This window comes from Hoplias malabaricus, chromosome 5 (genome assembly GCF_029633855.1).
Source record: "Hoplias malabaricus isolate fHopMal1 chromosome 5, fHopMal1.hap1, whole genome shotgun sequence".
NCBI lineage: Eukaryota > Metazoa > Chordata > Actinopteri > Characiformes > Erythrinidae > Hoplias > Hoplias malabaricus.
In genome coordinates this window covers 30,979,385-30,995,333 of record NC_089804.1, presented here as the reverse complement: position 1 = coordinate 30,995,333, position 15,949 = coordinate 30,979,385, and the positions used below count along the sequence as shown (strand labels likewise).

General features: G+C 36.4%; 1 protein-coding gene across 1 annotated transcript in view; it reads right to left on the bottom strand.

Moving 5' to 3' along the window:
- Positions 1–11,505, bottom strand: part of LOC136697847 (myosin-7-like) — a 182,147-nt gene extending 170,642 nt beyond the window's left edge. Inside the window, exons 1-5 of the mRNA XM_066673137.1 lie at positions 11,406–11,505; positions 11,143–11,246; positions 10,880–11,023; positions 10,397–10,553; positions 2,125–2,152 (exon numbers count right to left, since the gene is read on the bottom strand). Coding sequence (XP_066529234.1) covers positions 2,125–2,152; positions 10,397–10,553; positions 10,880–11,023; positions 11,143–11,246; positions 11,406–11,505 — 533 coding nt within the window. The remainder of the gene's footprint in view (positions 1–2,124; positions 2,153–10,396; positions 10,554–10,879; positions 11,024–11,142; positions 11,247–11,405) is intronic.
- Positions 11,506–15,949: the final 4,444 nt, after the last annotated feature.

Here is a 15,949-nt window from a genome sequence, read left to right as displayed (position 1 = left end):
ATATATTTACTTACATTTGTTATTTTTGTTTATATGTAGGTTTAACTGAGTTAATGGATAAAATAATGGAATGTGCTCTGTAACCCAAGACAAGTTAGGTATTAATAGTGTTTGTATTTTCTCTAAATCCACATAATGACACCATGCTGTCCCAAAACCTAGTGAACTGTCTAACTAAAGAGCATTTTAAGTAGTGATTGACTGATATGGGTTTTTTGATAGCCGATGCCGATTTTTAGAGAGCAGTAGTGGCTGATGGCCGATATGTAAAGCCGATATTCCCATTTCTCAGGCAGTGAATAAACTAGAGGCATTATCATGATTTATTTTTATAGAAAACCTTTCAAATTTGTAAAAGAAACCATTTAGAGGTCCTGATATATATATATATGAAGTGGTCAAAAGCTTATGAAAACCATGAAAAAATGTAGTCTTATTTTTTTTTTTAAAAATTTAAAAATCTAGTGACTATAAACTGAAGAGTTTGTGCGTCCCATTACTTTTTCCTTTTTAAACTTGGGTCTCCAGGGGTCTACTTTCATCAGGTAAAATTTGGAGTTGATACGTCATACTCATTTGAAGTTATTCACGCTGGAGCAGACACCAAAACAAACATCAATGGGTAATCTAGCTTCATGCCCCAACAAAAGATGAGAGAATGAGAGAAACCGGTGTTCTCATTGGAGTGCAATTATAGGCATGCACAAGATGAGTAATGTGCTGGCTCCATTTTGATTTTTGCTGCATGCTTAAAAATATTAGCATATCCATCAAGGTGACATGGGGATTTTCTGGATTTCTTTACATCCAACATAGTCAACATCTCTTGGATTAATCTGCTTTCAAAGTCCTTTCCGTGAATGGAATGAATTTGGTTGGGCAAGCCAACAGTGAATGAAATATTTCTCACACAATGTTCTTGCCAATTAAAGTTTTTTTAGTTTATGGAGGGAAAAGCTTGAGCATATCTTGTAAAATGATCTGTAAACATATGTTGCGTGAATCTGGCTCAGTGGTAAGTTGATACAGATTAGATCCATTAGGTCCAGAACTAGTTATAATGAGTTACTCCGAGTCAAAATAAGTACAACTAAGCAACACACTAACATTACCTAGATTCAGAAGAAACATGAAGCAGTGTGCAGGGTAGTCAATAACACTTTTCATACAAATGGGTTGAATTTATTACTAAGTGCATGCTTATTCTGATCTCTTTTCTCAGTTTTGTGGCTATTCAAAAGAAAGGAGATTAATAAAAAATAATATAAAAAAGAAGCTCTCAAGTAAAGTAAGTACTGCAAAAATATGGGCCCACAACTACCTAGGTAGTGAATGTATATTTGTGTTTATCTTCATCCTGTTAGGTGAACAGTTCACAGTCACAAAGTCTTTGAAAATAAACAGGTCTGTTCAAAGTCTTTGAATATACATGGAGGAGTTTTCTAGGATCCATTGGGGCTGACTTCAAATTTGACCCATGCAAATAAAATAAAAAAATCTGCAGTACATACAACAATATGTTCAATAAAGCAGCAGTCCTCTAGACTTGTCCTGGCAGTGAGCGATGAGCAGTATGAATTCCAGGATACGTGTTTGAGCGATGCACAAAGCACTTTACTTCATACTTCCTTCATAAATAATGGGCTGTAATTGAAACTGCTACAATAAGTTTTTAGTTTGTTTTGTATTTTGGTATTTAGAGTTTTGAGTATTTTGACATCCAACACTGAATACTTGATTAGACCTCTACAGATAAATATTTAGAAGGCATTAAAGTGAAATGGGGAGAGAAAGAAAAGAAAAAAACAGCCAAACCAGCTGTTCTTATAACATAGTAAATGTGTGCTTTTTATTTTGTTTCAAGATGCATATTTCTGAAGAACAAAATTGTCTGATATATCTTATATCTATATATAAATTATTTTTTCTCATCTGTTTATTTTCTTTAATAAACTCATCTGTTTATAAAACTTTGTGCAGCCTTACTGCAAGTCAAATCACTATTTTTGTAAAGGTAGAATATTCAGTATAAAATCCAAAGTTCTGCATGTTCTCTAAGCAACATACTGTTGTATCCACTAAGGAGAATAAAAAGTGAGAATATAAATAGGAATTTAGACTTACGTGATCAGCATTGACTGATTCTCTCGATCTGTGAAGAGAAATCATAATACAATTATGTGTTTGATATCACATACAACTTTTTACAGCAGGCATATAATTAGGAAAAATAATTACATTATTGACTTATTATTGATGTTATGTCTGTATATTGCAATATATGTGCAGAATTCAATATCGCCCATTGCATTTACTGGCTTGTTTTTTTTTTCACAACAATGAATGCCATCAATATTTAGCCGCTCTGTCGGTTATATTCTTTAGAATCCCTGAACACTCTGTTTAATAATAAAATTTGTTTATTAATAATAATAATAATAATAAGGTGTGTGTGTGTGAGATTTATTTAGGATATTGAAACATATTTGCATTTCAAATATTCTTAATGCTCTTTAAAAGAGTGTAATTCCAATATTATGCCATTATATATTGTCATTATAACATTATAAGATGTTCTGAAATTGACAATAATTATATCTGGGACAATATATCAACCACAAAAAATGGCTATTTTGACAATCCTACATATAATGCAATTCCCACCAATTTGTGGCCCCTTAGCTTTTCCCAATGCACTGTATTTTTTTCCTAAAATATGTTTACATTTTAACTGAAAGGTGTACAATTTACATAACTGAAAGCAAACTGGAATTTTCTTCTGTGCATGTGAGCAAGGACTCAAGCAAGGACCCTTGACTTTTATCAAGGTAACAAATTACTTGGTCTCCTGCTAATATAATTGGTAACACTTAAAATTACCACCTGCTAATTACTGGGGAAGTACAGAGTAAGTACCTGTTTAGTAAGCCGTAAAATAAAATAAGTACTGAGTAAGTAAAGGGTATGATATTAGAAATATGTGGTTATTACTGGGTATCTTCCAAACATTTTACAAATAAGACATGGTGTAAGTACAGAGTAAGTAAAGTGTATGATAGTAAAAACATGTTTCTTACAAACATTTCACAAATAAGACTATGTTCAGAATACATTTATATTTCTCAGCATATTTATAGATTACAAAATTGAATTAAAAGTATGACAGTTTATGCAAGTGACTATTACTGTCCTTTTTTTTTATATAAATAAGGAATCTAGCTACTTTGAATTCACTGTAGTTCTGAATGTAATTATAGATGCTTTAAAGTTATTTATAGTGCACATTCAGAGAAGGACATGGTCAACTGCTTTCATTACAGGCAGGAGCAGAGTTTCATGGTGCTTTGTACGCATTAGGCATTAGGTTCAGCACATGTGATTTACCACAATAATCATCGGCATATACTTCTGAGATATTTTACACTATTTTTACACTATTTAGCCAATATTTTTTCTTGTTTTAACTCCTTTTTCTCTTAATTGCACCAGGGGAAGGGAGGGGGGGGGAGGCTGTAACCCAATTTCATTGTATAAGTAAAATGTACAGTGACAATAAAGGTTTCATCATCATCATCATCATGTACCGAGGCACAATATCTACATAGCTGACTAATGAGGAAATGATTAAATTAATTGTAAGATACCAAGTAATAACCACATATTTTTAGTATCATGTCCTTTACTTACTAAGTACATACTTTATCTTATGGCTTATTAACAGGCACTTTCTCTTTAATTAGCTGACTGTAATTTAAAGTGTTACCATATAATTTTCCCCTCCTAGTCACACAGGATCTTATTAATTCATTAATAAAACCTGAGCCTTCCTTGGTAGGTTCATGTTACACAGCATCATTTTAAGTCCTTTAATAAGCGCTTCAATGCATTCCAAGGTGGTCTTTGGATTCTTAAAGCATTACAAAACTCAGCTTTTTGTTAATTTTTGTTAATCATCACCCCATTTTATTTAATCGTAAATGATGAATAAAATACATGCCCCACGCAGTCTCGCTTGAATTTAAGAGCGTCAACATCTTTCATATGTGTTTCCTGTATATATGCAACATCAACCTATTTCAAGATATAACAAAACTTTTCTCCTTTTGACGGGTTTCCATAGCCATTGATATTCCACGACACAATTTTAACAGAATTAACCATTTCCACATAGGCTACCGGCACAAACGTGCATGGTATCAAAAATAATGTGTGGCTTATAAGTGGCCTGATAAAACATGCTGTTCCATTTTTCCAAATCAACATAATTAATGCAAACATTTTAAATGTAAAGAATAAAACAAAAACACACAAACTGACAAACAAAAACAAACAGAAATTGTAACAAAACCACCAGTGGGTACACTATCCCCAAATGTCCCACAAAACAAAATTTCGGTCTGTGAGGCATTATGTCGGCTTCCAAGTTTGCTAGCTGTTGTCAGGCAACACAGTCCGCTTACACTCTCTTTTTTGTCTGAACACACTCAGCACTTTTTCACTCACCGATGAACACATACATCTAATCATCACTTGCCTGGGTTATTGATCCTCAGCTGATTGCGTTGTGAGAGCACAATTTCCCCTCTCCATCTCAAACTTTGAGTCCAAACTAATGCCCAGTCCTTCAGACATCCTTAATCATGCCGCCTGTTTCAAGGCGCTCTTTCAACACAATTAATCGCACGTTATTCCGCCGACTCCTGTTCTCGAGGTTCTCAACATGGCTCCAAAATGTTTTTATACATTTGTCATTTCGTTCACCGTCGCTCGTCAGCCGTGCAGTAACATGCTCTATGTTGGACCGTCGCTACTTCCAACCTCTCTTGCATTGCATTGAGCGAGTTTTTTTTTATTTGGTCATGGTTTCTTTTATTGTTGATACTTCAGTAGCCATTTCACGTAAAGTGGATTTAATCTGGCTGATTTCAGCAAACAGACTATCCATGTTTATATTTTGACTTGTGGGGTGAGCTATCACTTAAAGGCGGACTTTGTCTTGAAATATTTTTAAGTTGAAGTAGACATGACACTGAACGCATAAGTGTTTACCTCAAATATATTGCTATATTATACCAAGATAAAGGCAAGTGTTGCAAGTTTTATATATTTATTTTAAATAATTAACTGTAGCCAAAAAGAAATTAATTTCTCTACATTACATATATCACAAATGTTCAGACAATACCCCCAAAATGAATTTCTCTGTACCCCTAAGGTTTGGGGTTATGTTTATTCTAGGACAAATAACTGCCCACCCATTCTTAAGTCTCACCTATATCATTTTCTGGCTATGCCACGGCTTGCTCTCTCACTCTCTTTCTCTCCCCATCAGACACGGTCCTCGTCTGATTTGTCCTCGTCTGTGTCCGTTTTTCTTTTCCATTTCTCAAGACAAAAATGATGGTGATGTGCAGGGCCAGCGCCAACCACACTGTACTCCAAGTGACAAGTCTTGCAATTTGACTATCATGCATGCGCACAATTTGATGATGATGATGCTATAATGATACAATTAGGTCCATATATATTTGGACACTGACAAATTTTATTTTTTTACCTGTTTACGTGAACATATTCAAGTTATTATTATATAATGCATATGGACATAATAAAATCCAGACTTTCAGCTTTCATTTGAGGGTATCCACATTAAAATTGGATGAAGAGTTTAAGAGTTTCAGCTCCTTAACCTGTGCCTGTTTTTAAAGTGACCAGATGTAATTGGACAATTGACAAAAGGTGTGGGCAATTCTTTTATGATGTCATTCTCAAATGAGCAGATAAAAGGCCTGGAGTTGATGTGAGGTGTGGTGCCTGCATTTGGAAGATTTTGCTGTGAAGAAAACATGTGGTCAACGGAGCTCTCCATGCAGGTGAAACAAGCCATGCTTAAGCTGCGAAAACAGAAAAAACCTATCCAAGAATTTGCTACAATATTAGGAAGGGCAAAGTGTCTACAGTTTGGTAGCTCCTGAGAAAGAAAAAAGCACTAGTGAATTCATCAATGCAAAAAGAACTGGACACCCATAGAAGACTAAAGTTGTGGATGATCTCAGAATAATTTCCATGGTGAAAAGAAACCCAAGTGAACCTCTCCAGGAGGTAGGTGTATCAATATCCAAATCCAAATGAGTGGTGCAAGCCACTCATAAGCATCAAGAATAAAAAGGCTAGATTGGACTTTGCTAAAAAAAACATCTAAAAATAGCCAGCAGAGTTCTGGAAGAACATTCTTTGGACAGATAATTCCAAGATCAACCTCTACCAGAATGATGGAAAGAAAAAAGTATGGTGCGAATGTGGTACAGCTCATGATTCAAAGCATACCACGGCGGAGGCAGTGTGATGGTTTGGGCATTCATGCCAGTGGCACTGGGTCACTAGTGTTTATTGATTATGTGACAGGACAGAAGCAGCCGAATTAATGCTGAGGTATTCAGAGACATACTGTGTGCTCAAATCCAGCCAAATGCAGCCAAACTGATTGGTCGGTTTTTCATAATACAAATGGGACAATGTATTTGGGACAATGACCCAAAACATACAGCCAAAGCAACCCAGGAGTTTATTAAAGCAAATAAGTGGAATATTCTTGCATGGCCAAGTCAGTCACCTGATCTCAACCCAATTGATCTCAACCCAATTTCACTTGTTAAAGACTAAACTTCAGACAAAAAGGCCCACAAACTAACAGCAACTGAAAACCGCTGCAGCCTGGCAGAAAAGGAGGAAACTCAGCATCTGGTGATGTCCATGAGTTCAAGACTTCAGGCAGTCATTGCCAACAAAGGGTTTTCAACCAAGTATTAGAAATAAACAATTTATTTACAATTATTTAATTTGTCCAATTACTTTTGAGCCCCTGAAATGAAGGATGTGTTTTAGTTTGTTTTGTGTTTAAAAAACACAATGAATTTTGGATTGAGTAATTCTGCCCAACAGGACATTTTTCACATTTAAAAATAAAAAAAAAACCTTATTTGACAGCCTCCTAAAACAGCTAATCTGATTCCCTTGATATATGGAAGGAATTACCATTAGAAATGTGACAAATTATACAGTTGAAATGAGGATGTAATGGCATGCAGCTGATTTACTTCAGACACCATTCCAAAACACAAAGTGGATATATTCTGGTGATGCTTATTTTTTGAGGGCCTTATATTGGCCAGAAAGCCATGAAACTTTACACTTCCATTGGTTCTAGGACAGTATTTGACATTTGATCTGGTTTGTTTATGTTTTATGCTTTCAAGCTCCATGTCTTTTAATGTGGAATGGTATGTTGGAATGGCATGGAATGGAATGGGGGAAAAACAGTTGTTTGTACATTGCTGAGGTTTAACATGTCTGCAAGTTTTTATTCACTGTTTGTGACAATTCCACTTTAAGTAATATGAAACAGCAAAAATAATTCAATACTCCCCACCTATGGAGCAGGGAGCAACATCATCTCAGTTCATGCCTTTCAAGTTTAGAGTCTTATAAAATCCAGATGTCATCTCTCTGCCATGAACAGATTCTATGCCACAGAAACTCCACCCACAAGTTAATGGAGAGTCTGATACTTTCAGTGCACTAACCTGGCCTCACTGTCAGGATTGTGTCAGTTGCATTCTAATTGGCTCTGTGTATATTTTTGTACTGGTATAGGTCTGAAGTGTATTGCCTCCTTCTACACATTATGCCAAAATAGCAGACTTGTGATTGGTCCTTTTGTGTCAGTTAAAGATTGATAGTTATTGGTAATTAATTAGGGCACAGGATTATAGCAGCCCCCACTTTCAAGAAGATCTCTCTCTTATCTAAAATTTGTCTGAACAGAGAAATTCGTTAAAGAAACTACAGATTAAACAACATGTCACAATTTATGCAGACACACATATGAGCACACTTAGTGTTTCTGCTAATACATATTTGTTTGCTAATACATATTTGAGTGTTTTTATTCTAAAAAAAAAAAAAACACTGAAGCCCCACCTAGAATATTTATTTACCAGCCACCAGTGGATGTTTCCCATGGATTCTTTAATGTCTCAAAGGTTTTAAATGCAAACTGAAAGTCTGGAAAAGCTGGAAATCTCAGCAAGTTTGTCAAATTCTCTAAAGTTCAGAAGAAATGGACATTTCTCTGGTCATTTCCTTTGCAATAGTTTCAAAAGAATTGTGGATGGTTAATATTGAACCAGTCCTAATTATTGAATGTGGCAATTATAAGTGAAATATATTGCGCCCCAATATAAGCAGATGTTTTACAAATCACAACTAGGCGCTACATTGATTTGTTTTGCATTTTGTCCTAAGTGTGTAAGGGTCCTTCTTCCCGTGTAGTGGAATTTCTCTTGAATGAACTTGTTGCCTTTGTGGGAGCTGCAGAATGTATAAATGGTGTGTTGCCGCTGAGGCAGATTCTTAAGAAGTAATTTCATGCACATTAGATTTTTTGACTGTTGCCTCAGAGGAAGCTGCTTAATGTCATATAATAAAATTCTGCTGACTCTTAGGCAGATTCTAAAGAAGTAATTTGCCAGTACAGGCCACACCCGTAGAGGCTGGGAGGTGAAGTCTTTGGGTGAGAGTTCAGGGTGGCTTATGAATGCGTACAAAGGCAGACCCCCGAGTTGGATAAATGAATATGAGAAAAAGATGGGGTGGAGGTGGGAGCAAGTTTAAAACAGGAGGCTTGGTGGGCTTGATAATGGCTGAACACGACGAATATGGGGATCAGCAGGAATGACCCAGCATAGAGGAGCGAGCTGACGTAGTGAAGCATTTCAGTCAAGATCCGTCTCCTGAACTAAATGAAGCAAGTTTGTCCGACGTGGAAATGACATGAATTTGCAGAGTGTATATATAGGGCTGAGAGGAGGAGTTCGGGCGTGGTCCTACTCTCAAAATTATGTTACTACATAACTTCAATTTTTGCACACTTGATTTATGAAAGCTAAAAGTGCTACTCAGCACTTCTAGCTTTGAACAGTATAATTAAAAGGAAGGGACATGTAACAACGATAAAGTTGCCCCTATTACAACATTCTAGTAGTGTGCTGCAGTCATTAAACTGGAAATGTGTTTAAATTTACAAAACAATCAAGTTGTTCAGTGGTAACCTTACAAATGTATATCTATTGCTTTTGTCTTTTTTCAAGTGAATTTACAAATCAGATTTTTATTTTATTGCAATTTCCAAAATGTCCCAATTTTCTTAAATTTGGGTTTGTATAAAAATGTATTGTACCATAAATGATCATGCCATTAGCCTGTCATGTGATTTTTGGCATTTGCGCTTACTGACTGACTGACACCTAATGTTGAATGCATGCACGTGTCGGGACTGTTAGTTCAGCTGTATTCCACAGAGAGTACTTAAGGTGGCACCACTACACCGTCTGTTAGTTCAGCCATATTTCACATTCCAGTTCGTGAACTGAATTTGGAACCATTCAGCGGTGACCAGATGTCTTCTTTTCCCTGGACAAGTACTCTTTTTGGGACCAAGTGTTCAAGGGGTCGGAGAGTTCAGAGCTGAATTGAGACACACTCACGCCACTTCAGCACTGTAGGTCCACCATCCACGGTGGTGAACAGCTCAGTGTTTTACTGAAGCCTCAAACAGAAAGGTGTTGAACGTTGTTGAGGTAATATTTATCATAGACTCTCCTTTATGTTTGGAGAATATTTCTGTGATACAGCCTTTTGTTTTCTACTATATATTTAACAAACAAAAAGTCATCTTGTCTCTCCCTATTACAACAAAAATACACTGACATCTCACCGTTACTGACTTTCTGACGAGTAAATTACATCTGCTCAGCTTCTTGTTTAACTTGTTAACAGGCTTTCCATGATCATACATACACTGTCAGCAACTGACAAGATAAACTATTTTTATAGTTTATTATTATTTGTTATTATTGTAAACAAAGACACGGATATGATGCCCCAAAGCTTCTCCAGACCTTCCAATGACAAGGGTATGTATTTTGGGCTTTCCTGTTTTTGAAATTCCAGAAAAAACCTTGACAGTGGCTATATTGCTAATTGGGGTCTAGCTAACCTTGGCTTGCCTAGTTTCTCTTTGCTAGTTTTTTTAAGATGTAGCAACAGTGAAAAGAAATCGTCTTCTTTGCATTCATAAACAGTTAATATTTCAGTCTGTCATTTGGTGAAGTGTTAAAAATAAAGTAAATATATACAAACATAAAGTATAAGACTAAGTGAGTACAAAACATTGTAACAAATTATTTTTAGCAAATTTTCCTAAAATTTGCATTATTGCATGTACTTAGGAAAAGAAGGCTGTAAGTGAGATGGCGTTTAATCACTTCTGTAAAATCACCATCACAGAACATTAGGCGGATACACTGTGTGTGTGTGTGTGAGTGATGTCACTTACTGCGCAACATATCATTGTAGGCATTGTCTGCAATGGAGTAGATATGAGGGGGTGCCTCAGAGCGGCGCTTCCCTTTATAGGCAGCAACCACGGGAGCTGTGTACACCGGTAGCCATTTATATGGATTTACCGTAACGCAGAAAAGTCCAGAATATGTCTGCATACACAGAGAACATATAATGCATACTTTAATAAACATCAAAATTAATTTAAAATGAGCAACTGAAACACATGCATAATGAAAGTTATGCCACTGAAACAAGTTGTTGGTTTTTTTTTTACTTAAAACGATATACTACATCATAGACAAGTCTTCAGAAAAATTTACTTGTTTGTGTCATATTGTATTTGGCAGCCAAAGTGCTAAATGTCTTAGTGTGGTAGTGAACCTCTATGAATAGCTAGGTTCAATGTAGTGCTGTTGTGGTTATTTGTGGAGTCACAGATTAGTGGGAAAGGGCAGGCTCTTCCTTTAGTACTGACATATATCATCCAGTTGCTGTAACGCCGCCGAAGGTTGTATAGCACTGATGCTTCATTCAGATGGGTCAGCATGGCCATGTCTTCAATCATGTCAAACTTTGGAGGATTCATCTGCTGAATATCACCCTCCTTCACTGTCAGATACTGTAGAGTAAAACCAAATGGTCAGAGAAATGTTGAGATATCAATACATTTCTTTTTGATATTATTGATTAAGTTTTGATTAAGTATATGATTGTCTATGTCAAATTTTAAGTGCTTACTTTGCCATCTTTTGTTTCAACTATGACTTTGTCTTCGCTGATCTCTCGTATCTCCACATCAATGTAGGATTCTTTATCATCAGGTATCCACACTCGTCTTTTACCTGTGCAAAAGCGAGCAGTTTTCAATGTTTTCTCTCACTGTTAACAGCATTACAACCAGCATTAAGGCATGGAAAGGCTGTAATATCTCTATATTAAACTTCGCCATAGTGGTCAGTACAAATTTTAAACTTAAAGGTTTATGGAAAAAAATGAGGTACCATCAAAAGTTTTGGTGTGTGCAGGCATTAGTTCCAGGTCTGATTTTCGGAGAAAAGGTGCTGCCTCTCCAAACTCCTTCATATCCAACATGTGGGACATGGTGGCTCCAAAAAAACTGCTGATACTGTCCTAAACGATCAATCATGAAATCATGAAAGTTAAGAAATAAAGACAAATAACTGTGTAAAGCTATGTTTGTCTAAGGTGCAGGGAATAAGAAATAATAAGTTCCTTGTAGCCATTAATTATTTCATTTTTGCTAAGAACCAATAAACAGAGAAAACAAACCACATTAATTGAGCGCAAAGATCATAAGCATAGAGAGGTCACTAACCGGTTTGATCAGTTCGACTGTAGCTGATGCAGAGATGTGCAGTCTTTTATTGAGTCCAGCAAGGTCAGGATGAGTGCAGGGAGGTCAGAAATGATCCGGCCCACAGCTCACTAAACACAAAAGGCAAGCTGCACTTTCAGCTTTGCTTAAAGCCAAGCTGTTGCTTTTTATATCAGGATTATGCTCCGCAGACTAAGTGGCTGGGAGGAGATATAATATAACTGTGAAAAGCATGAAATTTAAGAGTCAATGATTTCTGTGAAGTTTTACACATATACTATATTTGTTTGTTCTCGTAATGTAAATGTTTTTGGGGTTGTTTTTTTTCTGTAAAAGAGTAAATAGGGAATGTGTGCACTTATTTTTGTTTCTCATAATATAATTATCTTGGGGTCATTTGTATGTAAGAGAGTTAATTTTCAGCACAGTTCTAATTTTAAAAGATTAATAGGTGAAATTCTAAGGGTTTACACAATCACACTCTATTCCCATTAAATATATATTCTCTCAGCAGGGATGTGCCATATACCGACCAATAACTTTAACATCACTCCAAGAATTTGTTGTCAGTACACTCAACATATAGCTGAGCACTGGGTGAACATAATAAACTCACTGGAACTCGCTGTTTTTTCTCTCTTTTTACTATAATTTCTTGTTCATGGAACTCTTTGTTGTAGACACAAAGAGGTAGGTCTGCCACTTTATGTGCGGCAATGATTCAAGCAAATCTAGACCAAATTATTTAAGAATTACATTAGTGATTAGTGAAATATAGAACATAAAATTATTTTTTATTTACCCTATTGAGTGTAGTCTACATAAAAATTATTTTCTTATAAATATTCTAATATTGAGAATTTTCACTAACAAAAATATTCAAAATGTCAGGCAATATAGTGTGTATGGACTGGCCTTTCTTTTACCCACAGGGCCAAGAGGACTTAACCTTGAGCTCTCCTTGTATGTGGAAAGGCAGTAAAGCATGTGTCCTGATATAGACAAAAATAACCCCTTACACCCCCAGCCATCCCCCACCCGCCAAACACACACCCCTAAACAGAGCCAGTCTCTTGCACTTCTGCATAACCCTATTGTTAAAATCCTGGTGCAGTAGGGCATTCTTCATACAGTTCCACAACAAACTGGTGAAAAATAATTTTACTTACTTTTCTCTAATTTTACTTACAAATCCTGAAGGTACCAAATTGATCTGTATTTTATGGAGAGTTAACAGAATAACTAAAAATCTAACCATCTCAAATTTAGTAATGGATACAGTAAGGTTATATTAACAGGAGACTAAAATCCATTTAGCAGATAAATATGAATGCTGAAAATGATCTTTTTACTGCAGTTATCTCTTGACAGGAATAAAATTATATTATATTGAGTACTGAACCTTGAGATTTGGTCTGATGTCTGGCTGGTTCAAAGACATTCTGAGACACTGAGCAGATTTGAATTGCAATGATATGGTTGTGTAGAGTCTCATTTGATGTTAATAAGCAAGCATTTTGAGAAAATGTGAAGGATGAAGCCAAAGTGCCAATCTTGAAGTGTACTACACTTCGTATTCTTTCAGGGCAAAAAGAACCATTCGAACAGTAGGGAGATCTGTGTGATATCAGCCAGATCAAACTGAGATCCAAGGAAACTAGTTAGGATTGCAGCTGGGTCACAGTTGTTTTAGATCATCATACAGCAAATGCCAGTTGGCTTAGGCACTGAGGCTGAAATTTACAAATGCACTGATACACATATGAATGTGTAGGAACACACACACACACCATCTCCACCTTGTGGTCCCAAAATCTGAGTTTGTAAACAGGTTTTAGGGATATATTCCTGGTACACACACACACACACGATCTCCACCTGGTGGTCCCCTAAATTTGAGTGTGTAAACAGGTTTTAATGATATATTCTTTAAACACACACACACACCTAAAGCTGTCATAAATACTCAATTTGAAAATTAAGGCTTGGTAATTCATATTAAATATGTATGCTCCAATGTGTTATAAGGCAGAATAGCAGTGTTGGCAGTGTTTCACTGGAAAATAAACCCAATGCTCAGTGTCTTCATTGTTCACTAATCACCAAGAGATGATGTGTAACCGCATGAAACAACTGCTTATTCCCAACATAAAGCATCTTGTCTTTAAAAAAAAGGCGATGGACGGATGCCAACTAATGCCTGGATACCTCTATAAATTTTTTCAGTGACTTCATTGGCGCCCTGTACAAACACACACACAAATAGAAGCCAATCAGTTGTTCCGCTAGTGGAAGCTGACAATAATGACCCATATTTCGTTAAGACACAGCCTTTGACCATATGCTTGGTGTAGTGTTGCCCTCAGCTGTTTTTCTATTTACAGCATGTTGAGGCAAAGCTACTTGGCTTTATCTAAACCAGTGCAGACAGACAGTCGCAGGCCAGGATAGGAGATTGATCCCTGCTCAACTCAAAAGGACACCAATCTACTTTATATTCCTGGCATCCTCCAGTAGCTTCAGCAAGTCAAATTATATAGGGGTCATGGTTAGCAAGGACATCTAGTCTCTAGATTCTGATGATTTTAGGGTGATTCAGGAATATGAATTAATCATATTAACCATATGTCACTACTGCACAGGGATTCATATAACAGTCAGATTTAATATTTTATTTTTCACATTATTTATATATTATTCTGTGAATTAGACAGTTATGTCTAGAGGATGTCTGAGCCCGCTGTGTGAATACTGACTGATTGTACAGATGAACCTGGCAAACAATTCATTATTAAGATTACACTGTTGTTTGTGGTGATTAATAGTTAAGATTATTTACATTTACATATATGCATTTGGCAGACGCTTTTATCCAAAGCGACTTACAAAAGAGGATCTAACTTTCAAACTACAGCACAATTTATACAAAATACCTTACATTGAGTGCAATATGCCAGGAAGTAATAAGTGCATTAAAGAAAGACTTTCAGTGCAAAACATACTTTCGGAAGAGTTGGGTTTTCAAGGATTTCTTGAATGTGGAGAGGGTTTCTGTTGCTCTGATAGTGCTTGGAAACTCATTCCACCAGTGTGGTACCAGAGATGAGAATAGCCTCCACTGACCTGTACGGGGGGATGGCTGTGTTAGTTGGCACTCCTTTGAGGAACAGAGAGGGCGGGCGCTAAAATATGGTTTTAAAAGAGTCTAATAAGGTAGATGGGAGCAGGACCAGTGAATACTCTGAAGGCCATCATTCATGATTTAAATTTGATGCGAGCAGCTAAGGGTAGCCAATGCTGCTCAACTAATAGGGGTGTGACATGTGCTCTTTTAGGCTGGTTGAAAACCAGGCGTGCTGCAGCATTCTGGATCATCTGTAGCAGTCTCACAGCACAGGCCGGAAGACCTGTCAGGAGGGTGTTGCAATAGTAAAAATAGATTATGTTAAAGTTATTTTTGAGAAGGAATAAAAATGCAGAACAAGGAAAAAATGTAGATGCCAGGGGTAAAAAATTGCTATTAGGAGCATGAAAAAAGTGGCGACTTTGTATATGTTGCTTTCTTGGCATCACATGCTGTACCAATTAGAGCTCTAACTCTTAACCTAACTGTATTTTTAAAGCACCATTTTATGTTTGTTTGATGCTGTCACAAACAAGTGTTAATTTTGTAGCAATCCTTTGGAAATATAACAGAATTTATGTGGATTTAGTGAAACAGCTGCAGGGAGCTCACTAAAAGCCAATTTTTGCTTCAGCCTGTCAGGTTCCCTCTGTTTTTTGTTCTGTGTGCTCTGTATTCTCTCCTGTCTCCCTTAGCCAAGTTCCAGACCTGTAAGCAGTCATGTGACAGGTGTATACATTTACCCCTTGTAATTTAAGCCCTGTCCAGTTAGTCAGTGTTTGTTGCGCATTTGTTGTGTTAGTGTTTTTGTTTTCTTTCTTTCCTGTGTGCATTAGTGTTTCTGTTCTTGCATGTTCTTTTAGCGAAATTTTAGGACTTTTAGGATCTTTTTAATGCTAATTAAATCTAGAATCTAACAAACATATCCATGAATACATTTAGCACACTGTCACGCCCTTGCCCTGTCTTGTGTTTTCCTATGTCTGTTTCCCTACCATGTGCTCTGACAGCACATGGCTTTCTGTTTATTTTGGTTCCTTGTCTCCGCCCTCTTGTCAGTGTCTTCACCTGTTTCTTTTGTAATC